The sequence below is a fragment of the Microtus oregoni genome, unplaced genomic scaffold, assembly GCF_018167655.1.
Source record: "Microtus oregoni isolate MIOR12 unplaced genomic scaffold, Mior012 000016F_ref0000370, whole genome shotgun sequence".
NCBI lineage: Eukaryota > Metazoa > Chordata > Mammalia > Rodentia > Cricetidae > Microtus > Microtus oregoni.
In genome coordinates, this window is record NW_024543075.1 from 29,267,288 (window position 1) to 29,294,549 (window position 27,262).

Consider the following 27,262-nt stretch of genomic DNA (forward strand, 5'->3'; position numbering starts at 1 on the left):
GGTTATGATTTTCCGTGTGTACATGTATGTGTCCATTTGTCAGTACCAAGAAAAGTCACTCAAGGATGTGTCTGAGTCTTTGAGACAGTACTCTCTAGAACATTGTTTCTCTTTTTAGGGAAAATAGAGCTATTCTTCTGCACACTTTCCCTATTTTATTTTTCAGTCTCATCTAAATAGATGAAAGTTTTAGTATTTGTACAATGATTATTATAAGTAGGTATCAGCATTTTAATATGTTTCAAAGCACTTCAAAAGCCTGTAATACTTTTATTTAGAACTGTGCATAATTAGATTAGCTGATCCTCTATTAATGTTTTTCACTGTAGGATACTAACTCTGAGCCCCCTCATTAATTGTGAGAAATTTAGCATTAGCTGTTAAATCCTATGTGAAACATGGGCTGCTACATAAAAACTACTGTTTAAATTGGAATTAACTTAATTATTTTTCCTTGCACTTGATATTTCCTTCACTGCAATATTCATGAAAGCATGTGACAGATTTGTAAATTTAACTGTTAATCTCAGATTTCTAGACCCTTTAATCAGTATTTATTTGTCTGTAGAAACAGTACAGGCAAGTTAATGATTTGCTAATTTGAAAAATGCTCATGTGGTTCCCTATGTTAACTGATTTGTGCATTTAAAAATGGTATGAAATCAATTAATGTTAAAGAGCAATTAAGGTGGCGATTGTATTCCCGTCATTACACAGCAGTTTCAAAGGAAATACAATAAATGAAAGTCAACCTGAAGTTTTAGGGGAAAAATGGTTTCTTCCCTAAATTTGTAAACTTTTAGTGGTTTGGTCACTAACCACTTCCCCAAGATATTGATCTTTCTAAAGTGATGTTTCAAAGTTTTGTAATTTCGTATAACATCACAGTTTCTGATCTCATATAAAGTACAAAATGAAGGTCTCATCACACAGTCTCTTGATTGTTTCTTTGTGGAGACTTCAACAAATGATTCTGGTTTACGAGCTTTTGGTATGCACAGTAAGCATTTAATTTTTTCATAGTAAATGCTATAAATCATGTATCTACTTCCAGTCATAAAACAGAGGTATAATTACTTCAAAAACTCAAGTCAAATGTCACAAAGTTGTTATAAGATTTATCTAACTCAGGCAGAGGCAGGTGGATCTCTGTGAGTTCGAGACCAGCCTGGTCTACAAGAGCTAGTTCCAGGACAGGCTCCAAAACCACAGAGAAACCCTGTCTGGAAGAACCAAAAAAAAAAAAAAAAAAAAAAAAACATTTATCTAACTCTAGAAGTCACTCAGTTAACATGTCACTTAAAAGTTAACAAGCAATACTTACTGTATCTTGGAGGCCTTCAGAAAAGCTTCACATTGGTGTAAGGTCTGGCATTCACAATCAAGATGTAAGCTAGGAAATCATGGCCAAATTGCTTAGCATATTAAAGACAAATTATTTACTCAGTTTCTGTTTTCTACTTAGGCTTATTTCTATTCTTCAGAGCTTTGGGAGAAAGTTAGATGTTTTTACTCTGAAGTCTTTCTTCAAACTGGCTCATCAATCAGTTCATTCCCTTGTTACTTTCATTGCTAACCACCAATCTAATCACTCTCCAGAAACTCATAGTCTAGTTGGGAAAACTAGGAGGAAGGGCATACAAATACATATATTGTACATCACGAAAACTTAGAAAGATCTTATTTGGGGATTATGTGCAGCAGTTAGCGGGAAGATGGTTAGAGAGTGGAAGCAAAGAGGAGGCATAGAACAGATAAGCAATCCACCCTTTGTCTGTGGTTTACACTCTGTCTCTCAGTTTCAAGGATTTTTATTTATTTTATGCTCAAATTAGTCAAATACAATGAATGACATCTACTTTTGTTGTTGAGAGTCCTCTTTAATCCATGGTGTTTCCCTTCTTCTGCAGAAGAATGTCTTCCAAGCAAGCCACCTCTCCATTTGCCTGTACAACTGATGGAGAGGAAATAATGACCCAGGATTTGACCTCAAGGGAAAAGGAAGAGGGCAGTGACCAACATGTGGCCTCCCATCTGCCTCTGCACCCCATAATGCACAACAAACCTCACTCTGAGGAGCTACCAACGCTTGTCAGTACCATTCAACAAGATGCTGACTGGGACAGCGTTCTGTCATCTCAGCAAAGAATGGTGAGCACTGAAAGTCTGGCGACTGCTACCGACTATGTCTGCATCCTCCTTATTAGAAGGTGTTCGGAGGAAAGTTAAAATACATGGCTCCACTGTTATTCCTGCTCAGGCCACAAAACAAACATGAGACATACAGTTGTTACTATTTTAGTAACTGGGAAAACTGGGAAAGCAGTTTGTGATCTAGGCTATGTCCCACCATTAGGTCTCCTTGACAAAAGAGTATTGATTTACTTTTTTTTTTAAAAAAAGTCAGTTATCTTATTTTTCTATTCCAGTTTAATGTGATGAATTTAGTAATGTCATAAATAGGTAGTAAAATGAAGTGCGGTTGTGTATTAATATTGATAAATTAAGTTAAGCAAATATATCTGTTTGAATGAGATCCTAGCATGACTACATCTACAGTAAGACAATATTGGAATCTATCATTTTTAATGACAAGTTTTGATTTATAATAAAGATTTTCCTCCTGTACTTATATATTAATTTCAAAGGAACAAGCAAGGCTCCTGGGTAACTATTCAGACTGTTAGGCTTCCTCTATAAGCAGAAATGAAATATCAGGTTGTGAGGAGAGTAGGAAGCTTTCCCATGGTAAATTTTGTCTTTTAACCATCAAAATAGAAACCTTACGAGTGACTTAATTACCTATTCCAAATAAAACCTTTTATTTTTTATCAACTAGAAGAAACTAGAACCTTAATTTATTTTATTAAATTAGAAGTTTCAACCCTGGCTTGTATTTCTTAACTTGTGGGTAACCAAAAATTAAGTTAATGAAAAAAAAAATCTTAAGTAGACAATGAGAGTTTTATTCCTTAACAAAAAACAATATATCGTTCAAAATGCCTTACTAACTGATGCGCATATGGAGATGGATGATTGTATAGGGAGAAAGTTTTATTTTCACATGATTTTTGTAGACACAGCCTATGCTCTGGAGCAGTATGAGGAAAGGGGGTGGGGATCAAAAGATGAATGAAGCAAGTTTTGAATAATTTTAGTTTTATTCCAGGATCCAAAGACTTTTATTTATTTGTTAACACATCTCAGTTATACAGATTAACAAATTTCATTGACATTTCCATACATGCATATAGAATTTTTGTTTTTGTTTCCTGCTCTACTATCATTTCTTAAGCACCGTCTTTCTCTGCTCTTCTACATTCCTAATAGTCCTTTTTGGTCAATGTTCCCCTCTCCCTCCATACTCGGCTTAAATGTCACATGTGGTGGAGATACTTGTCTTTGTGCATTTGACTTATTTCACTTAAAATGATAATCTCCAGATTTTCCCAAATGACATCATTTGTTTTTCTTTTTTTTTATTTATTAAAAATTTCCACCTCCTCCCCTCCTCCCATTTCCCTCCCACTTCTCCCCCTCCCTGTCCAGTCCTTAGAGAAGTCAGGGTACCCTGCCCTGTGGGAAGTCCAAGGCTCTCTCCCCTCCATCCAGGTCTAGGAAGGTGTGCATCCAAATAGATTAGGCTCCCACAAAGCCAGAACATGTAGTAGAATCAAATTCCAGTGCCATTATCATTGGCTTGTTAAGAATCAACAGTGTACAATTTTCTGGCTAGAAATTTACCTTCCAAGAGAAGGGGAAAGCAAATATATGAGTCAAGGATGAAATATATTTTCTGATTGAATTTGTTCATTCCTTGTCTCCAAGGTGGCACGGCCGAGATGGACAGTCAGTCTCTGCTCATTGCTCCTCAGCAGGACAATAAGACTCTGCGTCGTCTTTATTTGAACAAATATTTACTGGGTACCTTCTGGATGCCAGATTTTCTACTAACTACATTTGTATTATGGTGAAGCAGATGTGATGCATGCCATCCTGAAGTTTGTGTTGTTGAACAGGGATAGATATGCTAACACATACATAGTTAACACTGTGACTGTGCTGTGAAGATCAGGATGTTGTCTGAAAGCACAGTGAAGCGAGCCTAACTTTGAATAGATGACGAGGATGCCCTCTCCAAGCTAAGGATGACAGGAAGTAGTCAGAGCAGGGCAGAGGAAATCCATTGAGAGGGAAGTGCATGTGGAGTGTCTGAGGTGATAAAACCATAAATTAATTTAAGGAAATGCAAGACGGTCTTTGTGATCAGAGGATAATGAATGAAGATGCATCAGAAGTGGTTGGAAAAACAGATAGGGCCTATATCATACAGGCCTTGGAGATGGCATTGTGGCGGGGAGATTTCATCTGAGTGCAGTGGGAACAGCCTTTGAAGGGCTGAAGAACATTTCTCACAGATAATTCCAACTGTAGCACAGTGAATGGACGGGCAGGCGTCAAGAGTGAAAGCAGGGGGAGCCACTGGGATTTCTAGTTCAGAAATCTAGATGAAAGATTGCAGTAGCTTGGATTAGTGTAGACAAAGAGGGGACACAGAGAGGGATTGGTTCAAGATAGCTTTGCTTTTATGCCATCTGCAGACCTGACAAAAGTAACTGGAATGGAAAACGTATGGGTAGAGGCAGGGACAATAGAGTTCAAGTTGTTTCCTCAGAGGGCACTTTCCTTATTTTTACCAGAAAAACTTTATTTTTGGCAAGTTGCTTTGCTGAGTTAGTCTGAAACTTTTGGTTATGCATAATTTGTCAAAAAAGATACTAATGTATATGTAATAACTTCTGTTACATGTGATTTATGGTAGTATAAAATAGCTTAAGGTTGCAAGCATGTTATAGATGAGTGTGAGAGACAATTCTCATAGAAATGTTTCCAAACTTTCACTCTGCTTTCTCCTAGAGCTTTTGTGTTCTCTGAATGCTGGGAAGCCAAAAGATTTGTTTACCTCCCACTCTATAGCAGTTCCCAGCTGTGTACTTAGATGGTGCAATAAAAGGATTTAACAAATGGGAAATAGCAGCTGCATGTGGAAACTCTCTTTGTGTTCCCTCCTCACAGATAGATTCAACAATGTGGCAACTGTAACCTCAGACCTATGATGACCTAGGCCGCAGATCAGGTCACCAGTCAGGTTCTGTTTTTTTTTTTTTTTTGTAAAGAAAAACAATGGAGAGTTTTAGGTTCCTGCCAGATCTGCAAACATGTGAGGGGTGTGTGTGTGTGTGTGTGTGTGTGTGTGTGTGTGTGTGTGTTGTAATAGGAAGACTGTAACTGAAGTAAAATTCTAATTATTTCATTAAATATGAAGTCCAAAAGAGCATGACGCAGAGACCTGAATTTGCAGTTCTCGTCTGTGGATCTTTCTTGCTTCTGCTGTTTGTTTGTAGTTTTCTCACTTACCATCAGCTGAGTCTCATAAAATACTGCAGTGAAACAAAAGCTAAGAATGAGTGTGCTAACCACAACACATGTGTTAGGACCCCTTCCATTTCTGTAATTTAGTTTCCACAATGGTCGTCAAATACCTGAGAGCATTTTGTCTACTGAGTTCAAAAGAGTTTCACTGGGAAATATGAAAACCTGAGAGGTGGCTTTCTCTAAGCCAAGGTAGAAAAAACAATGAAATTCTGCCAGTCTTCATCACTTGACTAGAAAACAAGTTACATGCTAGAATTCTGATTATTTTGAAGTAGAAATTCAACGAAATAAAATGCCACACCGTTTCCAACAAGTAAACAATGCATAACAATCCAAGCACAGAAGGAGGATTGAGACTTCAGGGGAGGGATTCACAGGCTAATGCAATATAAAGCATTTGGACAGATTTTAAAGAATTACAGAAACCAGAACATCTGTTTTTAAATTTCATATCTTATAGCAATTGGTGACTTTTTTTTTTTTGATGGTTGAAAAGCTAGTACACATAAAAAGTGCTTTTCACTTTAAGTACTCTGTTTTTGTCACGGCTTTAGGGTACTGATACATTTTGACACAGGAACATTGGCACCATTCCGTGACATGTATTATTGTTCTCATTGGCCTTGTGCTGTCAATAAGCAATGTAGCTACATAATTTCTCCATGTTAAAATGTATAGGGCACCATCCTTTTGTATGTCAGTGTAAAGGAACATCTTTGTGATAGCTTGCAGTGACAGTATCTATTCTCATATGTGGTTATTTCCCATACAATTTCCAAGTGCGGAAAGGATATGTGAGCCTAGGTATTGCTAGTAAATGTCCTGAAAATACACAGATTTGTTTATTGGGGGTTATGTTGTGAAGATATTTATATGTAGCAACTTGTATCAAATAAATGAGTAGAGAGGTGTATGTTGTTCTGTGTTCTCCTTCCAGTACATTTTTTTTGTTTTGCTTTAAAATATAATTTAAAGAGCTGTCATCTGCATCATCACTGGTAAGGGCGTTTGGAGTGTCCACTCGGTTCCAGATACCAAGACTACCTTGTAATAATATCAGATCTCTGTTTGAATGGAATTTACACAGCACACGGTCTCAGAGTAAGACAGTTCAAACAGTGGGGAAATCCAGTGAGGAGAACAGCAGCACAGAAGGAAGAGCTAGCTGGAGATGAGAATCTTGAGCTGAAGTTTGGAACAAGTCAACTGTGCAGAGATTTGGGGTGGGCACCTAGCAAGTGTGTAATAAGTACAAAAGTCTTTTTAAAGATTATTATTTAAATTTTTTACATTTTGGATTTAAAACATGTTTTTATTCTTTGTAAATTTTACATATATAATATATTTATATTTATCCACTTCCTGCCCACCACCTCTCTCCAACTTTCTGTGGGAACTACCATCCTAACTCCTTTTTGACTTCATGTCTTTTTAAAAAATGTATTATTATATTAATAAATTATATTAGTAGTTCTCTGAGTTCAGTTAGTGCTAAACACATGTGAAAGGATGTAGAGCCATCCACTGGGGCACAGACTACTTACCAATAGGCATATCCTTTGGTAGGGATGGAGCCTAAGCAATCCCTCCTCGTCCATGCTGGAATTTTTACTGGTTTGCTCTTGTTCAGGTCTTATACAGGTAACCATTACTGATATGAATCGATGTGTGCACCAGCCATGTCATGTTCAGAAGGTAGCATTCCGCAATGCTCCTCCTCATATTCTGGCTCTTATGTCCTTTATTCCCACTCTTCCATGATGTTCCCTATACCTTAGATATGGAGAGAATAATATAAACAATCCAGCTATTGCTGAGTACCTAAAGTCAGCACTTTGACCAGTTGTGAGTCTCCACATTAACTACTATCAACTGCAATAAGAAATTCCTCTGACCAAGGCTGGGAGTAGCACTACTGTACAGGCATGAAAATAAATACTGAGAGGACAGTTTGACAATGTCCATTTAGTGAGGCAGCCTCAGTCTATTCCCCACTAGGACCTATGATCTTGCAAGTCATGGACTATTGTGCCAGTATTAGACATGAACTCCCTCTAATAGAGCAAGTCTCAAATTCAATCAGAAGGAAGTTGGTTGCTATCATAATAGTCATACTATGATTACACCAGTGGAAACATCTTTCCTGGCAGATTGATGCTGTAGCGTGCAAAGTCTAGTACTGGGAAATGTCTTTCCTGCTCCAGTGGGCCTGGATATCACTTACTATTATTACTTCAAAAGCTAGCCATCAGGGAGAGACTTTCCTAGTCAGTTTGTGATTTCTTAATGTCCTGTAACCAAAGTGGGCAGTGATTTAGTAGTTAGTAAATCATCTTTTGACTAGTGCATTTGAACTATGGCCCACAGCAAAAGTGACTAGAGAGGAGAGATGATCTGGAATGAAGTCAAGGAGGCAGACATTTTATATAGATAGATAGATAGATAGATAGAGAGCCAAAGGTGCTAATGAAGTGTTTGAACTTATTTCAAATGGAAGAAGAAGCCATTGGGAGATTTTAAGCAAGACAGCAATCACGCTTTATTTAGCTCTCTAACAGATCACATTGGCTACTGTGTAGGTGTGACTGGGATGGCGCTGGAAGAGTGGATAGTTAGGGAAGTTGTTCATGGAGAGTACAAAGGCATGAGCTTAGTAAAAATGGAGTGAAATAAGTGACACTGAGGATCAAGAACAAGGGAATAGACATGTTCCTGATCAAACCATGGGCACTTCTGTGGTAGAACATGAAAATGTGGGTGAGGCATCAATGGTCTGCCTTTTTCTCTGTATTTATGTGTGGAGTGCACGTGTGTATGCGTGTGTGTGGGATTAATATGTACAGCTGTATGTGTGTGTGTATGCGTGTGTGTGGGATTAATATGTACAGCTGTATGTGTGGGATTAATATGTACAGCTGTATGTGTGGGATTAATATGTACAGCTGTATGTGTGGGATTAATATGTACAGCTGTATGTGTGGGATTAATAAGTACAGCTGTATGTTTGGGAGGACACATGTGTATATGTGTTTATGGAGGACAGAGGATAACATTGGTTGTCTTCCCCTACTCTTCCCACTTTATTTACTGAGATAGGTAGTTCAGTACCTATCTGTTGCTGAACCCAGGGCTTGCCACTTTACCTAGTCTGGCTAACTTTCCCCAGAGTTTTGGTCTCTAACTCACAGATTCTGTGATTACAAAATGGCTATCTTACCTGCCTGACTTTCATATGAGTCCTGGGGATTCCAACTTGGCTTGCTGGGAAGTGCTTTATCCACTGAGCCATATGCCCTGTCCGTGACAGGTCTTTCTTGAAAACTGTACAATATGACAGTAAATTTAAAGTAGGACTCTTGCACATATGCCCTTGTGCACTTATATTCATAATCATATTGATATTTATTTTAGGCAAAATGTTTTTATCTATATCTGAGTTTGAATTATCTACTTAATTAAATAGAAAGAACTGCGTTATACCCTCAGCCCAGAATGTTTGAACCCCTTCTTTTAGAGATGCAAATAAAATAGCTTTCCTTACTTGTATTAGGACTCTAGGTTAGCAAGTGTAGGCTGTCTGGTGCTGATTACCTGCAGCCTACCATAGGGCTTATGTACTACCTGATCAATCTATTGAAACTTTCAAAAAAATAGAGAAATGAGCAAGATTTAGATTTTCATTCTTTAGAAAAGTTTTAAAGTAAGATCCACATCAATAAAAGATTTGAAGACTCTCCTTTTTTTTAATTAAAAGAAAATAATACTAGCCATGTCAGACATTTAATAAGTAGTGGCCAGGAACAATATTTCCTTACTTGCAAGCTTTTGCTCCTTTCTGCCTTTCTTGCCCAGAGAAGTTGCTAGTCAGCTCTGCAGTGCTTTACATAGTTCACTTGGAGTCATAAAATCTCTGGTGTGGACTTTGTGCCATTTCTGGGAACAGGGCTGTTGTCATTGTGTGATAGCATAGTCCAGGAATTCTTACCGAGGATTTAATCTTCAGCTACACTTCATGTTGTGACAGACTTTTAGAACATTTCTCATCTTGCTTCTTTTTGAAAGATTTAAGAATGTTGAGTTGTTGCCAAGGGTTTTTTTTTTTTGTGTATGTATATGTGTGAGAGAAAGAGATTTAGTAATTTAAGATACAAGGCACCGCCCAGATGAATTTAATCTCAATACCTTTATTGGAATTGTAATTCAGAAAGTGTAGTTCACCTGGTCTGACTAGCATGTAGTCCTCATGCAGAAGGTCAGGTTGATCTATGTCTACTGTGTGGTGTTTGACCAATTTCTGAGCCTCCCAGAGAAAAAAAATCAGAAACTGGCAAGATTTAGGCTTCTTGAGAAAGTTAGTCACTACCTGTCTTAGTTACTTTGCTTCTGCTATGACAAATCACCATGACCAAGGCAACCTATAGAAAAAATAGTTTAATAGGAGTTTCAAAGGGTGGGTTCATGACCCTCATGGCAAGAAGTATGGCCACAGGCAGGAAGACATGGTGCTGGAGCAGTAGCTGACTCACATCTGATCCATAAGCACAAGGCAGAGAGAGACATACTGGGAATGCATGTGCATTTGAAATCTCAATACCCTCTGTGGTGGTTTGAATGTGAATGGTCCCAATAGGCTCATGTAATTAAATGCATAGCCCCCAGGTTTGAGAGGATTAGGAGGTGCAGCCTTGCTGGAGTAGGTGCGGCCTTTTGGGAGGTTGGCTTTGTTGTAGAAGATTTCAAAAACCTTCATTAATCTGAGTGTCACTCTGTCTGTTGTCTGAAGATCTGAATGTAAAACTCTTAGCTAGTTTTCCAGGGCCATGCCTGCATGCATGCTACCAGGCCCACTGCCATGAAGTTAATGGACTAAGCCTCTGAAATTGTAAACCAGCCCCAATTAAATGTTTTCCTAAAAGTTGCCTTGGCCATAATGTCTCTTCACAGCAATAGAACCCCAAGAGACACACCTCCTCTAACAAAGTCACGTCTCCTAATCCTTCCCAAGGAGTTCCACCAACTGGGGACCAAGCATTCAAATACATGAGCCTAATGGGCCCATTTTCATTCAAATCACCACACTACTTTTCTCATTCTCTGATTTTGGAAATCCATTCAACTTTGAGTTAAAAGTTAGGTGTTAAGTGAAGATGTTCAATGTGGCCCAGAAGCCACCGAATAGTATTCTCTAGGAAGGATTTCCTTTTCCCATTTCTTTGAAATTAGCACACAGCACTATTTCTTTTTAAAAATCTATCTCAGAAATTTAATCACAAACTTACTTGCAATTAATTCTACAGAGTAAAACCACTCTGTGTAATATGTTAAGCCTTGGTGTGGCTGTGAAGTAGGAAACTCATCTGAACGTTTAACACAGTGGTACTCCACTGTAACTCTTATGCCTGGATCATTCCCTGTTGTGTTTCTTTGCTGGTTTTTTTTCTTCCAGTGTACTCTAAAAGGGTTTTTTTTTTTTTAAAGCTAGGCTGTTTAAATAAAAAATAAAATGGTTACCGGAATGGTCCTTAGGAACGGTTTGATGCTTATGGAAGTCCGAGTGGCCTTGTCCTACTTGGTTTTATTAGCGATGTCATAGCTCTTTATAAAGACACTTTCTGGAAAAGTTTTTCTCCTTACCTGGCATGTCATCAAGTCTTTATCAGAAGGAGAAACACTAACTGCTCTGCAATGGTTGACTTCCCCTTAGGCACGAAGGGATCAGGTATGCACGCTGATTAGCACAATCCAGTCATTAACATGTGATTATGTGGGCTACATATTGAACACCTGCCAAAATCTAAGAATCCCATATTTTGCTCTATCCATGCAAAGACTTGCATTTCTTCTGTAATTTGACAGATTGAGGAAAATCAGACCCTGATATCTTTTCTGCCACTATAAAAAAGCAGCATACAGTGTATCTTTAAGGAACTGGGCTTTGCTGTGTTCAACTCTCTTTGCTCTTTTAGGCTGTGTGAACCTCAGTGGCTGGGCTTGCAGAGCACTGACTAGAGATTGAATCTCAAAATTCTATCACTGATGTCACTTGTCATTTACACATTCCTGCCCAACCATGGATATTATCTTTTGGGGATGGGGGGGCTTCAACCATCTTTTCTTAATTTTCTTCAGTTTTATAGATATTTTTTCGTGAATAGTTTTCTTTTCCTGAATGACAATAGTATACATGGTGCTCTTCCCTGTGTTGCTGGTCTACTGTAGAGTGTATTGTCACTGTGCTGCTTTTCCCTGTGTTGCTGGTCTACTGTAGAGTGTATTGTCAATTTTCTGCTTAAAGTAGAACTCCATAGGCTTGCTTTCAGTCTGCAGGTGGTTTGTGCTCATGTATGCATTCTTTCAAAATTCTTAATGCCATCCCTTCTTGCCTGGATTTGGGTATATCATCAGAATGAAAACAGTAACTATAATAATGAAACATGAACATTTGTGATGTTCTAAGCAACATTTTATTGGGGAGGTATAGATTGAGTGGCATGTAGTGGTTCACAGGACTACTTTGAACTTTTGGGGGAGCATGAACTCACTTTCCCAGCCCTCTAGACTGACAGAATAAGATGGAGCAGACAGCACTGAAACCACAAATCAGGGCTGTTTGCACTCCTTAGGATCTGTCGTCTCTTATTCCAAGGGAACAGAAGACAATTGAATCCTACCTGCACCATTTAGAGGAGAGCTTGAAAGGTTCTAATGAGGACTCAAACCTCCTGCATCAAACAGGAGAGACCCCACTCTTCTCTCTACAAACACATCAAATCTTTATTATACAAGCCTCCAATAAATGTGCCTTCATCATCTTAGTATGCAAATTATCCCACTGTTCGATTGTCCTTCTCAATTAAAAGTTTTCTTTGCTTTCCAAGAGAGAAGTGTAACCTTTTAAAAGAGCAACACTAAGTTATTATTCCTTTTGTTAAAGTAGCCTTCCATGAGATAACTTGTTTTTTTTTTTTGTAATATTAACCTTCTAACTATTATTTTGGTGCTACTGTATTCCCATAACCCATAGGTATTATTTTTCTAGGTGATGCAAATTGAGTTCAATGATGTATCTTTGCGTGATCTGCATTCTTAGGTCCAAAGTATAAATTACAAACCTTCACTGATAAAATTTTACAATCAAGTTGAAATTAGAATGAATATTTATGCATTTATTTCATTTATCTTCTTTATATTTCATTATCATCTAGAAAATGGAAAACCTTGTTTAACAAAATGATTAGAAATTATTTTGTAAACGTTTGCTTTCATTATATTTCACTCCAAGTTATTTTCACCACCAGTGTGTTAAGAGGACCTTGAATACAACAATCTTAAATCCATCAGATTTCTGATTGAATTGTGCCCTTTTAAGCACAGATAAATTATAGTGGTATCATAGAAGGGACTCATTGACTTGAAATGTCAATGAAATAGAAAAGAAAGGACTAGAACACTTAGATGAAAACCAATCATTTTTATTTTGAAGTTTGTGTGTGTGCGTGTTTGTGTGTGTGTGTGTGTGTGTGTGTGTCTGTCTCTGTCTTTGTAATTACTGGTAAGTAGCTATGATTATACAAATTGAGGACACTAATACTTTTCTGCTTACGAAGGACTGCATAGCATGCTTTCAGTCCACAGGTGGTTTGGATTTATGCATATTCTCTCGTACGGAATTCTTCAGGTAATTCCTTCTTGTCTTCATTAAGAAATTGAGAGAACTTTTGCACTTGAATTCATTATTAATATTTGGCCTTTAGTTGTTTTAATTTATTTTGCACATTTTAGTCTTTGATAACACACTTTCATTTTGCACATACACTATTGTATTTTGTTTGTAACTTGAGTCTAATAGTTTTGACTGTTGTTCTTTTGAAAATGACAGAATAGGTTAAGGGATTCATCTTAGATTTTTGGTATTTGAAAGTTCCATCTCAGAGGGAAAGCACTGGTGGCTGGCTATGTGATTGTCCAGTAACATCAGTTGAAGGTTTTTTGCCTGAGGTGGGGAAAGTCAGAGGTTCAGGCACTGGGCGACCTGATGGCAGGTTAGACTTCCTGCTGCTTTGTGTCAATGTTGGGACGTTAAGCGCCTAGTTTTCCCCTTTTCTGCAAACACAGAGAGAAGTAGGTAGACACATGAATGGTTGGGTGGGTGGATGGTAGTTTTGCAGCACTGCAGCCTCTGGAGATCATTTTTAATCTGCTCATAATCTGTTCTAATTGTAGAAACTGAAATCAGAATGCTAGCGATATTACATGTTTTCCTAGATTACCACAGGTTTCCTGTTAAGCTCACCGTAGGTATTGACGTATTAGGAAGATGTTTGAAGACTTTGGCAGTGAAGTCCTCAAATTAGAGCATGTACTGAGCAGAATCCAAGGAAGAGAAGCTTTTTGGGCTGAGAAAGGCCTGAGGGACTTAATGGCCTCAGTGGTTTGTCTAACTTCAAGCACTCCTGTTGTCTTGCTGGTTGTAACAACCATAATGATAACACACGGTTATTTTTTTAAGCACCCCAGTGTCTCTCAGATAAGAAAGAAAGGAAAACAACTGCACAGAACATAACAGAAGGCAATGGAATTGACATTCGAATAAACAGTTAGCTTTGATAAAAACTGTGGAATCTTGGGCCGCTCTGCACAGGGGACCTGTGGTCTGTAAGAATGTGTGCAGCATCTCCAGTTGCTGCATAATCCCCACACCCAGTGCCTCAGGCCGTCAAGAAAGGAAACTAGGGGAATCCTCCTTTCAGTGGAGTTGTTGTCCCTAGTGACTGGGAGGAGACATGTCAGAAGAAGTTTGTTACTTTACAAAAAGCCTGTGCTCGGCTCGGTCACTGATTTGTCACGTGACCTCAGGAAAGCCACTCTAACCTCTGTCTTGAATTTCCTCATCTCAGAAAGGGAAGATTTGAGCTGTAATTGCCAGATCTCAAACCACTTTTAACTTCCCAGTTTCAGAGTTGAGCTGTTTGAGCTGGTTCCGCCTAGCAGCACTGTTAGCACCCAGTGACGTTCCAGGTGAGTGACTGCCTGTGATGACGGGCACGTGAGTATGCCAGGAGCCGAGCCTTGACGTAGAAGCCGAGGGCTTGGCCTCTGAGAAGTTCAACATTAGCCTTTCTGCCTGAAAATGCTTAAGGCCTACTACCAGCTCCCTCCCCCAAAACAACAGCAAGACCAGTAACAACAACAAAAACAAATCCAAACACTACTGAGTATTGTCGTCTCAGAGGCTTCCTGACCATGAAAACAGCAGTTCTAAGGCAGTGTTGATGGGTGACTTCATGAGTTTGCTCAGTTCACTACTCTTTAGGAGAGCGAAAAACCAAGCTGGCACATACTTGACTTGAACTGTCTTTTGATTTTTATTTATTTACTTATTTGATTATTATTTTTTTTTATTTTTCGAGACGGGGTTTCTCCATAGCTTTTGGTTCATGTCCTGGAACTAGCTCTTGTAGACCAGGCTGGCCTCGAACTCACAGAGATCTGCCTGCCTCTGTCTCCCGAGTGCTGGGATTAAAGGCGTGTGCCACCACTGCCCGGCCTTACTTATTTATTTGAGAGAGGTTCTTACTTTGTAGCCCTAGCTGACTTGTAACTCACTATGTAAATCATGCTAACTTTAAACTAATGGAGGTCCACCTACCTCTGCTTTCTGAGTGCTAGGAGTAAAGGCATGTGCCACCTCGCATATGTCTCTGGATCATATCTCTATGAAGAAGAAATGAGGGAAACTGGAATATTACCCCAGTTTCAGAAAAATAAGATACAAAGGTACTATGGTAGCCGTGTGTTTGTACTGAAAGTGTTTCAATCTGATTGTTTTCATGGGACAGATTTATACATTGAAATCAATTTTATATTCCTATAAAGATAATTTTTTGCCATCTCTCCCGAAATGGGATAGACTGTTTTGGGAGGTAGTGAGTCCTCCATGGAGGGGGGGTATTTGCAGAAAAACCACACAGTTGATTGTCAGGCCTTTCCACAATCACTCCCCCCACCCCACCACCATCTTCAGTGCTTATATAATTGGCACAGGTCCAAGAGTCCTATGTTTAGTCATGCATTTAAGAACAACTCAGTGAGGTCTATTCTTTATTGATAGTGCTATTGCTTCCATTTTAGAGAGAAGGGAATTAAAGCTAAATGAGTTTAATTAAGTTGTCTGAGTTTAAATGGACGAAAACTGGGAGTTAGACTAGAAAAACAGGGCCCTACTGCCTGTCCCCTAGTTAAGGAGTTTATCATTCCATGTTCTTCACAGGGATCCGTGCACTGGCTGTGACTGCAGAACTATGGTTTTGAGGACATTAGCATGAAAGGGAGATTGTATGGCGACAACACAAGGTGTTCTTACGAACTTGTCTCCACAGTTTGGGCTTTAAGGTTTCCTTTCTTCCTCTCTCCCCCTCTCTCCCTCCCCTCCCTCCCTCCCTCCCTCCCTTCCTCCTCCCCTCCCTTCCTTTCTTCCATTTCTATGTATTCTTTGTCAATATACTAACTTCCATTTGTTACGTGTCATGATAAACCCAAAAGTTATGATTCGTGTGTTAGACATTTAGTCTTCAACTTGTTAAAGAAGTTAAATTTCCTTTTTAGCCAGAAGCTATTAGAACCTAGAGCAGGCAACCCTTTCCTGATACTAAGACAATAGAAGGCCTATGCCACAGGGCAACCAGCAGGTGGGTTTTGGGTCATCTGAAAACATTTTAAAGTGATAATCTGGAAGAAAAAGATAAACTTGTTATTTTTCAACTGCTGTATGTTATAATTCTACATTGTATCATTGATGAGTAAACATTTTTTTCTTTATGTAAACCTTTTCTTTAGGGAGGGTGGGGCTACAGTGATGGTAAAGTTGTGACATGAAAGCTTCATCTGAGCATGGTGCAAATATTGTGTGTATATAATGTCACTGGATGCATATGGGATGTGAAGATACATGCCACTTATCTAATACAAATTTAACAGCTCATTGTAACTTAAAGTAGATACAAGCAGTGTTCACAGAGAGACTTGAGGTCATGGTGGAAACTCTCCACCTTGACAGGGAAAATTGACCCTCTGGCATGTTTGTTTTAGGTTGTCAAAGGAAGCACAACTTTTAGTTTATTTTTATTATATCAATTTTTTAGTTGATATCTTATTGTTTTTTAACATCTTTGTAGATACTGCACCTTTGTAATTCTCTCTAGAATTTCCAAGAACACACTATAATTAAATAAATTGGATTGATTATTGATTTGGGCTTTCTTCAAATGACTCTGTGTATGGGCTAAGGATGGTCACTATATATTGAGTGGGATCAGCATTCAAGAACAAATCTATGATTTTGAATCTCAGTAAACATTATTTTTGAATGGGGTGGCACTCACCCAATCATAACAGCTATCAAGAAATCTAACAACAAATGTTGCAGAGGATGCTGAAAAACAGGAATCACTGTTGCTGGGGTTTGCAAATTGCTATGGCCATGGCAGTAATCAGTTTTGGAGGCTCCTCAAAAAATTAAAAATAGAACTACCATACGACCACAGTATTTCACTCCTGGACATGTACCCAGAGATCTCTGTGCCTGCCATAGAGATATTTGCACTTCATGTTTGCTGCAGATCTCTTTACTAAAAAAGGGTATTGGAACCAATCTAGTTGTCCATCAGTAGATAAACAGATAATAAAATCTGGTACATATAGAAAACAGAATGCTATTCAACTTTAAAATGTGAAATCACAAAATTTTCAGGAAAATTGATGGACTAAGGACATTAATATTAAGTGATACCACCCAGTCTCATAAGGAAAAAAGCTGCATGCTCTCTCTCCTTGATGGAGCTTAGCCTATAGCACAAGCATGTATGTATGCTAGCAAATGTATGTGTGATATAGCATTTAGAAAGGAGAACAGGAAGGATAATTAAAGACAAAATGCTCACCAGTGAGTTCATATACTTAGTATACTTCTTGTAAATCCTTTGAATTATCTCTCTAGATATATCACATTTTCAGTGCAAAATAATGGACCGTCCTGGAACGGACAGTATGCACCTGGGATCCCCCTTACTGTGAGACCTGAACTGTTTTCATTGGTTGTTCCGTAGGTTCTTGTTCTCCACTGTACTAAGCTAGGCATCTTTTAGTCTTTAAACTAGAGTTTCAGCTATTCAGATTATAGAGTGTGAAGATTGTTAGAAGTGTGTTTAAAATATCAGAAGTTTAAAAACTCTAAGACTACCCCAGAATTCTGATTTATTTGTGCTGAATCTCAAAGAATAACACACCATGAATCTGGAAAACATTGGGAAACTTGTTTAGCTTTCTTCACTGGACAGTTCTAAATTATATTATTGGTGGTGAATAAACACACCTTTTCATTTAAATAACCCTTATATTTAGGGAGAATCAGGTAAAGTAAGGATAAAACTGTGACTAGAAAAGCTAAACCTAAAATGGGCATCAGGGTCTGGGATGTCACTCTGGTGGTGGAGTGCTTGTCTAGTGTGTACAGAGCCTGGGTCTAACACAGCATAAACCAGGCATGGTGATGCATATCAGTAATCTCAGCACTCAGGACACAGAGGCAGGAGAATCACAAGTTCAATGTCATCTTTGGCTACTTAGTTCCAGGAGAGTTTGGGATTTATGAGCCAATATTTCAAAAGAAAAAGTAAGTAAGAAAACACATTCTATTGACAGTGTACAATGCAGCAAAATGGATGCTTTTCATTCAGTTTTGTTTATGGGCTCAAGGAAGGCTAAAGAGAGGCCAGTGCTTTGTCCCAACAGTCACATTGGGCAACTAGTCCCAGAGTGGATTCATGCAGCTATGCAGGTCATTTTTCAAGCCTTTCTCTCAGCTGCAATGACTTCCACATGTTTATGGGTCCTGACTCCAGTATACAGGCAAAATCCCATTCCTGACCCATGCTGTCTAGCTCCCAGCTCTGAGCACCACTTGTGATGTTAGCACCTCTAGTCCACTTCACTCCTCTGCTTGTCTATGAGGACTGCCCATCTACATTCCTCACCTAGGTGTGACTGCAGCCCAGCTGACTCAGAGCATTGTGTAAGGGAGGAGATAGCTCAGGTGCACTTAGGATAAGTGCTCACTGATAACATTCCTAGAAAAAAAAAAAACCTAATTGCTAATGTTTCTGGAGTTTTGTGAGGAGCCAGTACTTAGTGGATTCAGCTTGGGAGCAAAGGTCATAATGTAGTTTAGGCTCACTGTTCCATTAGATTAATCAGTATGAATAAAATCCTAAAAATAGTGCCAGTGGCTATCATGACAGTATGCCGAAGTGACAAGTGACACAAAGCACATGGACAAAGGACATAGTAATAAGAGTTCCTGAATAGTTAATAGTGGGTACCTTATGACATGCTTTATAAGTGATTCATTTCTCATAGCAACTACTTGAGGATGTAATTATAACTCCATCGTATAAAAAAGGTAGAGTCTTCTGGACTGTGGTCAAGCCTCAGTGATTCAAGTATTGCATAGAAAGCTGTGACTAACTTAAACAATGTGGGCAATAACCTTCATCTGACTCTCTCTGAGCGGTGTGGACAGCAGTCCCACAGAAATAGAGGAAGGCATGAAACCCTAGCCACTGCAGAGCCGTTGAAGACCTAGTCAGGTACCACATTTCTAAGAGTAGGGAAGTCTCTGGGACCCAGCCATTGTATAGACTTAACTGCAGCATCACAAGGAATTTTGAGACAGACTCTGGGCAGTTCTGATTGTTGTTATATGTATTTAATTTGGGAAGGCTCTGTTATATGACAGCACTCAAGTACTACAATTTCCTTTTGCTAATTCCCAGGTTAGATTAATTATATTACATTTTTAGACTTACAGTAAGAAAATCTCCTTCCTGGAGATAGATGTATGGAAACAGAAAAGCTTACAAAGTGGTCTTGTTTAGAATCATAGCATCTTGCTATGGAGGTGAATGTTTTCTAGGTGTGTGGAATAGAAAGAACTTTGGATTCGGAGTCAGAAAACCCACATTTAGGTATTAGCCTTCCAGCTCCACCCAAATGGCCTGGTGGAGATCCCTTTGCTGAGGGCTGGCTTGCTTCCCACTCAGAATGAAGATTGGGAATTCAGTATTTAGTGCTGGTGGAGTATTTTCAAAGATATATAGAGATTGTATAAGGGGCCTGAGAATTATGCCAAGTAAGAAATGAGAGGGGAAAGGTAGACAGGGCTCACTTAGATGCTATTAATTTGACCTCTTAAGCTGTTTCAACAACTTTAATATGGAAGGGGACATAGACTGATGTTGCACAGTTTTGGAGGGTAAACAGGAAATGATGTAATAGAGTATTAGTACTTTCTGCTGCTACAACAAAATATCCCCTGACTAAAATCTCATAAACAGAAATCTATAAATACCACACAGTTACTCTGAAAGCAGGTGCCATAGTTTGGATGAGTGTCCCTAATGTGTATGTTTTAAGTTTGGCTCTTAGTGCAGGGTGATATTGTGAGGTGTTGGGAAGCGAAACCTACTGGGAGGCTTTAACTATTGAAGTTGTACCCTTGAAGGGCAATGGAGGCTGCTAATATTGGTCTCTTTCCCTCCTTCCCTTCTCATTCCCACACTCTCCTTGGTTAAACCTTTCCCCTTAATATGTTTTCATCATGACGTGCACCCCAGGCCCAAAATGGGCTTGGAGTTCATAGGTCAGAGATCAAAACCACTAAAGCTATAAGGCAAAGTGAAGTTTTCTTCCTTATAAGTTGATTTATCTCAGGTATTTGTTATAGTAATAGAAAACTCAGGTGGTCAGAAAACTCGAACATCAAGGCACTGGTGGTTTCAATCTGGTGGGACTTTGTTCAGCTTTGAGGTGGTAACAGGTGTCCATTGCTGCACCCCCTAGAGAGAGGAGGACAATTACTGTTTGAAAGGGAGGGTGACAAAAAAGGGCCTACTTAAGTTGTTACCAAGTTCTTTGGGACACAAATTTCATCCACGAAAACTTTGGCCTCATCAGTAACTATCTCCTTAAGACCCTATCTCTTAATACCATGTTTAGGTCATAGAGTCTAACGTAGCGGTTTTAAAGGGGTATATATTTAAACCATAGAAGTGAGGACCTAGATTTTAGCTTATAAGGATTCTCTTGTAAATAATTACATTTAGTGCTAGGCATTATTTGAAATGCGTCATTTGCAGATGGAAGTGGCTGTTCTCTGTTCAAAGAGACCACGACAAAGGGAAGGACTTTGAAGACCCTCAGCAGGCCAGGCTTTAGGCTCACGAGTGCCTCTTTTCCATTTCTCCTAAATGGCCAACTCCAAAATAACTTTTGTTTTTCTCTATTACAAAAGTAATCTCTTCATTGATGAAAGTAGAAAACTGCGTGAGTAAAAATATAAAGTAAGACTCCCAGTAATCTTACCATCATTTAGAAATCATCATAAATGTTTTAGAATATATTTTTCTGGTAGAAGGGCAGAGGGGCAGATACTAACCTTTGTGCACAAGTAGAAGTAATCACTTTTATATTTTAAATGCTGTGATACATGTCCTTTTTCTATTTATTAGTACCTTCTCTATGAATAGAATTTTTTTTTACCAACATCATTTTAAATGTCCACATTCAACTTTGAAAATTATATTTGTTTTGATTAAGGATGCTATCTATATAAAATATTTTCAATAAGGAACCTCAAAAAGAAAATAATATTTCAACAATAGCATCATCAGTATTTCGTTTGTTAGATATTTTGGTTTCTAAATGTGCATATTTTTCTCAAAATAGGTATATTAAAGATTTTTGCCAACCTATTTTCTCATTCATAGTACATTGTGAATATTTGCGTGATTAAACATTCTGCAAAACTATGATTTTCAATGGTTTTCAAGTACTCCTTTATGTGTATAAAGCCACAGTGCTCTCAAACAGTCCCTATAATCAGGCAGAGAGATTGCTTATATTTATTCTCTATGATAGATTCTATATTCAACTATGTTAGAGGAATTTTGATGGTTTTGTGGTATTCTATGTTATATCTGTATCATCAATTACTTATTTTTAAGCATATAGATTTTAAGGATTTTGTTTATATACTCACATGGTTGTTAAAGAAATTTTCCCTTGGTTTTAATTTTTAGTTCTTTGAATATATTTGGAGAGTTTTGTTGGAAGTTCATCAGTTTGCAGCTTCTAGTATGTAACTTCAAGAGTTAAAACTCAATTGTAAATGTTTCCATGACATCCAAAATAGTAAAGAATCACCTATTATAGCATATCATTAGCTGTTGGATTACATGCATTTGGTTAAGTTCTTCGATGTGTAATCTGGGCAGCAGCAGATTGGTGAGTCCTGTGGGGTCAGGAGGGCTTCAGAGCTGAAATGCAGTTGCTGTGAACTTTGATGAGACATGCAGAGGCATAGATTAGAGCAATTCAAATTCCTTCGAATACTACTGTTCAACATTCACTTTGGGGTAAGAATTCTGGAAAATCTGAGCAATTAAAAATATCTTGTGTTTAAAAATATTTACTTATCTGTCCTCTCAGTCACTGGGAAACATTTTCATTGAAATTCTTGACTTGTGAGAACGGCCTTTTCTTTTCTGGAGCTACTGATGTTTTTTGCACTACTCTGCTTTTCTCAGCCATCCCCATGCATTTCACGTCTTTAATAGATCCACAGTGATGTGCTTTTTGCACAGTCTGAATCTGTGTCGTCTTAGTCTTGTGTTGGCACAGTAATTCTTTTAAATGATATTAACATTTTTCTTTACTGTTATTTTTGGTGGAACCATTGAGATTAGGGGCCGAGAGAAAACAAGTCTATTGTAAATTTCTTTGAATGTGACAATGGCTCCAGAACTCACTGAGTTCCTCATTCTTGGCTTTTTGTAATATTCCTGTGATCACTCATGTAACTTAATAATTATTTTCCAAAGAAAGATCAAAAGGAGGGGAGTCATCTCCTGTGTTGTTATTTATAAAAACTCACAGCTCACCAGAGTTATTGATTTTGTCTTTTTTTTAAAAAATATACACATCACAATGTTAAGGCTAAGTACAATTTAAAACTTTACAAAATTGTTTTTGTACTGTGTGTGTGTGTGTGTGTGTGTGTGTGTGTGTGTGTGTCCTTTGGTAGGCTAGGGTTAAAACTGGATGTCTTCTATCTCTTTCCTCATTTATTTCCAGACAGGGTCCCTCACTGGATCTATAGCTCACCCATTTGTGTAAAATGTTGGCCAATCAGTTCCAGGGATTGGCTTGTCACTGTGTCCCTAGCAGTTGGATTGTAAGTGTACAAAAGCACGTCCAGCTTTTACATCAGGGCTGAGGATCTGAATTCGGGTCTTCATATTTGCATAGCAAGCACTTTACAGGTGGATCTAGCTCTCCAGTTCCCATGTACATTTATTTTACCATCTTCTTAGGGAGCAGTATTTCCTGCCGGGCAGCCGGGACCTATGTCTCTGAGCCACTGTACTCATGTTCTTGAGCTCTTGCTGGGAATGTAGGACAGCCTTTGCACATTTGCCTCAGTTGGTCTAGCAAAAGACCTGTCTGGACCCAGAAAATTACAAACAAACTAGGCTCCTATTCCTTAAGAAAATTTCCACACAGTGATGCAAGTCTCTGGGGTGGTTAGAAATGCTGTGTCAAAGCTCGTTTGCTGTTCTCCATATATGTTTTCCCTCTATTTTAAGGATACTTCTTTGGTAAGTTCACACAAAGATTCAATGTTTTTAATTGTAACTTCCTACTCCCCTAACTGCTATCTTGCCCATCTTCCTCCCAAATTCTTATCTGGTGCTTTACATTTTTCTTAAATATTTATTTTACTTGGCAGGCCGTACTGCTGTAGAAAGCTGACCCTCCTTTCAGCAATATCAATTGCCAAGAGCTCTCAACTAGGGATGGAGCTGCATGGCCCCTCCTCTAGCCATGTTGGAGTGTGTGACAGCTTGATCTTGTATAGGTCTTGTGCAGGTGCCACAGCTTCTGTGACTTCATGTGTGCAATGTTCCTGTCATATCCAGAAAACACTATTTTGAAACAGTTCTCCCCAGCCTCTGATTCTTAGGATCTTTCCATCCTCTCTTTGATGATGTTTTCTGAGTCTTTGTGGAAAAGGACACTTCATCCTCTTTCTCCCTCTCATTTGGAGTTGTTGCTGTCTCATGAGACAAATATTTTAAAGCTAAATTGACTTCCTTGTCAGTTTTACTCAAATGAATTAGGGGTAAATCTCTGGTCATGAAAAACCCTGTGTTTATTGTTTTATAAAGTTTAAAAGTGATAGGCACCCCCCATGTTTCCAAAGGCTACTATAAATGTATACATCTTTAGCCTCTCATGACTTTACTTATCCCTCATGTTGGTGCCTTGGCAATGTATTACAAAAGTTCTTTGCAATACACAAGAGAAATCCTGACTTTACAACCTCATGTTCTGTACTTGGTAGTATAAAGGCACTTTGCACAGACAGTGGGACAGAGGACAGCATGGGTCATCACTGAAGCAAAAGAGCCCATGGTTTTTGTCTTTGGTATAGGATGGCTGTAACCACATTCCATGACCATAAAAGAAAGAACACAGTCTAACAGGGAAGTGACAGCCAGCTCATAGGACTGGTTGAACTTGAGCCCGAGGGACAAATGTCACTGCATGCATGGAGTTCTAGTCTGAAGTGCCTCTCTAGAGCCTTTCAGCCTCCACCTGATACCAATGGGAAGGGAAGGCCTTCATTTTGGCCAGTGGAGTCACCTGAAGGGGAGCAGGTTTCTGGCCACTGTTTTTTTGTCACTCAGCTCTTCTTAGCTTGTGCCAGGGTTTTAGTTTTGATTTTTAGGCTATATGAGCACCAGAAGAAAAGTAAAGAATAAACGATTTTATGATGATTGTTGATTCATCAATACCACAGACACAGTGGCAGCTGTGTTTCCTGGGGTTTTGTTTGCACAATATGGAGAATGAACTGACCATCCTAAGGAGTCAAGACCTAAGCATAGTAGGCATCTCAAAGACGGGCTTCTCTGCCTCTCTTCCACAGAATGTTTGTACATGTTAACTGAGATGGTGAGTCTTTCATGGGTGACTGAGGTGATCTTAGGTACAAGATAAAGAATTCTGTCCCACTCATTTACTTTGTCCTTTTCAAGTTTTTTCAGATTGAAGCCATTACATACATCCACCCCCACTCCCAGCACTGTGCTAGTAACAAAATGAAGGCAGGGAGCTGAAGACTTATCTCACAGTATTAAGTAACTAGATTGAAATACATACCATGCAGTTTAACCATTTAACAGACAGGTTAGTAGATTTTCGGTACTCATGGTATTTAAGTTAATCTCAGGGTCATATCAATGCTTTTCCTTCACAACCCCTCTACTCCCAGTCCTGTATCTGCCCCTTCCTTTAGGGCATCACCTCAGTTGGGGGTGGGGGGACGACGACTGACCATGCACAGAGGCTTTTCAAGTGCTACTTCATTCTGTGGTCCCGACAACCTTGAACTTTATGAACAGTGACAGTAGTTCCCAAATCCCAGCACCTTTTTAGCATAGCTATTGTCTCATTTACTGCACACGGAGACCGCTGCTTTCACTTTCAGTTTCTCCCCCCACCACTGTGCACCAACTCTGCTGCCTTAGCCTCCTAGTTTTTCAGTGCTTATTTAGTTCTATTGCTTGTTCTTGGAGACCAAACCTGGCACCTTGTGCATGCCTGGCCAGTGCTCTGCTGCTGACCCAGTCCCAGCCCTCCTTCACTCAAGCTGGCTGGGCTGCTTTTAGAAGGGAAGAGGTTAGGAGCCATTGGGATTTTGAAGCTTCTAAAGACTAGACACTTCACAGACCTTGTTGTTTTTAATCAGGAAAAGAACATTTTTATTCAGAGAAGGTGTATGGGGACTACTTGAGGGCTCTAGCCATGCAACAGTTGCCTCTAATCCTTGGTTCTTAAATGCTTTTTATTATTATTTTATTTTAAAATACGTGTATGTATGGGTTTGTGTGTGAGTTTGTAAGTATGAATGTGTAAATACAGTTGCACATAGAGACTGGAATTACAGAATTGTGAAATGAGCCATGGGAGGGTTAGGACCAGGCCTCTGGTCCTTCGCAAAGGCAGCATGCACTGTTAGCAGCTGAATCATCTCTCGATCTCTGAATCCTCAGTTCTGAGTTAAAGATAACAAAACTATTTCCTTTTCAAAAAAACTCCCACGTGGTGTTTGTTTTTTAACCTAAGATTTGCTTCCCCCCCCCCTGCAGCTGATAGATGCTGCCTACTAGCAGTTAGCAAACTTATGTATACTGTGAAGTAATTTCTGTGCAAACATTTCTGCAATGAGCATTTTATTGTTGTTAAACACAGTTTTAAAATGCCACGTGAGAAGCATGCTACAGCGTGCTGGAACATCAGGGGCAAGCTGAGGAGTGGACGGGAGCTTCTGTGACTATGGACAAGCAATTGAAATAAGAAATTCCTACAAACCCCAGCGTGCAAAAATATTCAGATTATTGGCTCTTTCAGAGGTTTAGACATTTTATTTAAATACCTAGTGATCAGTGAATGTTGGGCATGGAAACCAACTTCCATTGTTTCTAAATGAGAGAAAAACAATCTTTGTGTTTGGTCTGTGGGGAGAGTATAGCTGGTAAGAAGACCCAATTGGGGAGAAAAACTTTATCAATTCTAATACTGGTTCACCGAACCTGAACATTCATAAACCCAAAGCATGAGTGAATGAAAAGCCAAAATGTCCAGTTTTGTTGTTTTATTATCTCAAAACCGAAGCAGCTTGAACCTGGGATTTAAGTTTAGTCCCTTGGGTACTTAACTACTTTAGAGTTCCGCACTGCTTAGCAGAAGAATAGGTTTTTTTTTTTTTTAACTGAGTGTGTTACTTTATTTTATTGATATAGTTTATTTGATCCAGTGACCATCACATGCTATTAACCTTTAGTTAGGGACTTTATTTATTTATTTATTTTGGAGTGGTTTTGAATAATATACACTAATAACTATATTTTAACTCTCATTTCATTTTTCTAGGAGTCAGAGAATAATAAGTTATGTTCCCTATATTCCTTCCGAAATACGTCTACCTCACCACATAAGCCTGACGAAGGGAGTCGGGAGCGCGAGATAATGAGCAGTGTTACTTTTGGAACCCCGGAACGCCGCAAAGGGAGCCTTGCCGACGTGGTGGATACGCTGAAGCAGAAGAAGCTGGAGGAGATGACTCGGTCGGAACAAGAGGGTATGTGGACTTCCCCTCTGGGCGTTTCTTCTGGCCATAGCAAAATGACCAGAATCCCAAGGGTGCAACAGTCACTCAGAGGTTACTATGGTGATAGCTGACCGAAGTCCATTAGCAGTGCCAAGCAGATAGTCCCGGGTTTCTCAAAACCTGTGCATTTTGCTTTATTTTTACAACACCCCAAGGATTTGAACTTATTTTAACCATCACCCTGAAAAAAGATAGCAAGGGAATTTTCCTAACTACAATTTGGGTGCTTTTTCTCCTTTTGGCAGATAGTTTTTTTGTGATCCTATGTCCCATTTAAAAACCAAATGAGCCTTCTTTTTCTAATGCATTTTTCCTGCCATTTTATGGCTGTTACACATTTTAAATTTTATGTTCACCTTGAATGTTGGAATAGACTGAAGAGGTGCTAATGACCTCTGAGGGGCTTTGATGTGGCACCTGCCATAGTGTCCTGCGCTCAATATCTCAACAGTAGTCTTCGGTAGACTATTCAACAAAATGCTTTGTGTGGTTATTACAGTGACTGTGTGCATGTGTTCTTTATCTGTGTACTTCAGG

At 38.9% G+C, this 27,262-nt stretch overlaps 1 protein-coding gene across 5 annotated transcripts in view; it reads left to right on the forward strand.

Annotated features, from left to right (window-relative positions):
* Positions 1-27,262, forward strand: part of Sox6 (SRY-box transcription factor 6) — a 560,562-nt gene that overhangs the window by 237,532 nt on the left and 295,768 nt on the right. For all 5 annotated transcript variants that reach the window (XM_041666382.1, XM_041666383.1, XM_041666385.1 and 2 more), the window contains 2 exons: positions 1,911-2,151; positions 26,488-26,695. In XM_041666382.1, coding sequence (XP_041522316.1) covers positions 1,915-2,151; positions 26,488-26,695 — 445 coding nt within the window. In that variant the 5' untranslated portion in view covers positions 1,911-1,914. The remainder of the gene's footprint in view (positions 1-1,910; positions 2,152-26,487; positions 26,696-27,262) is intronic.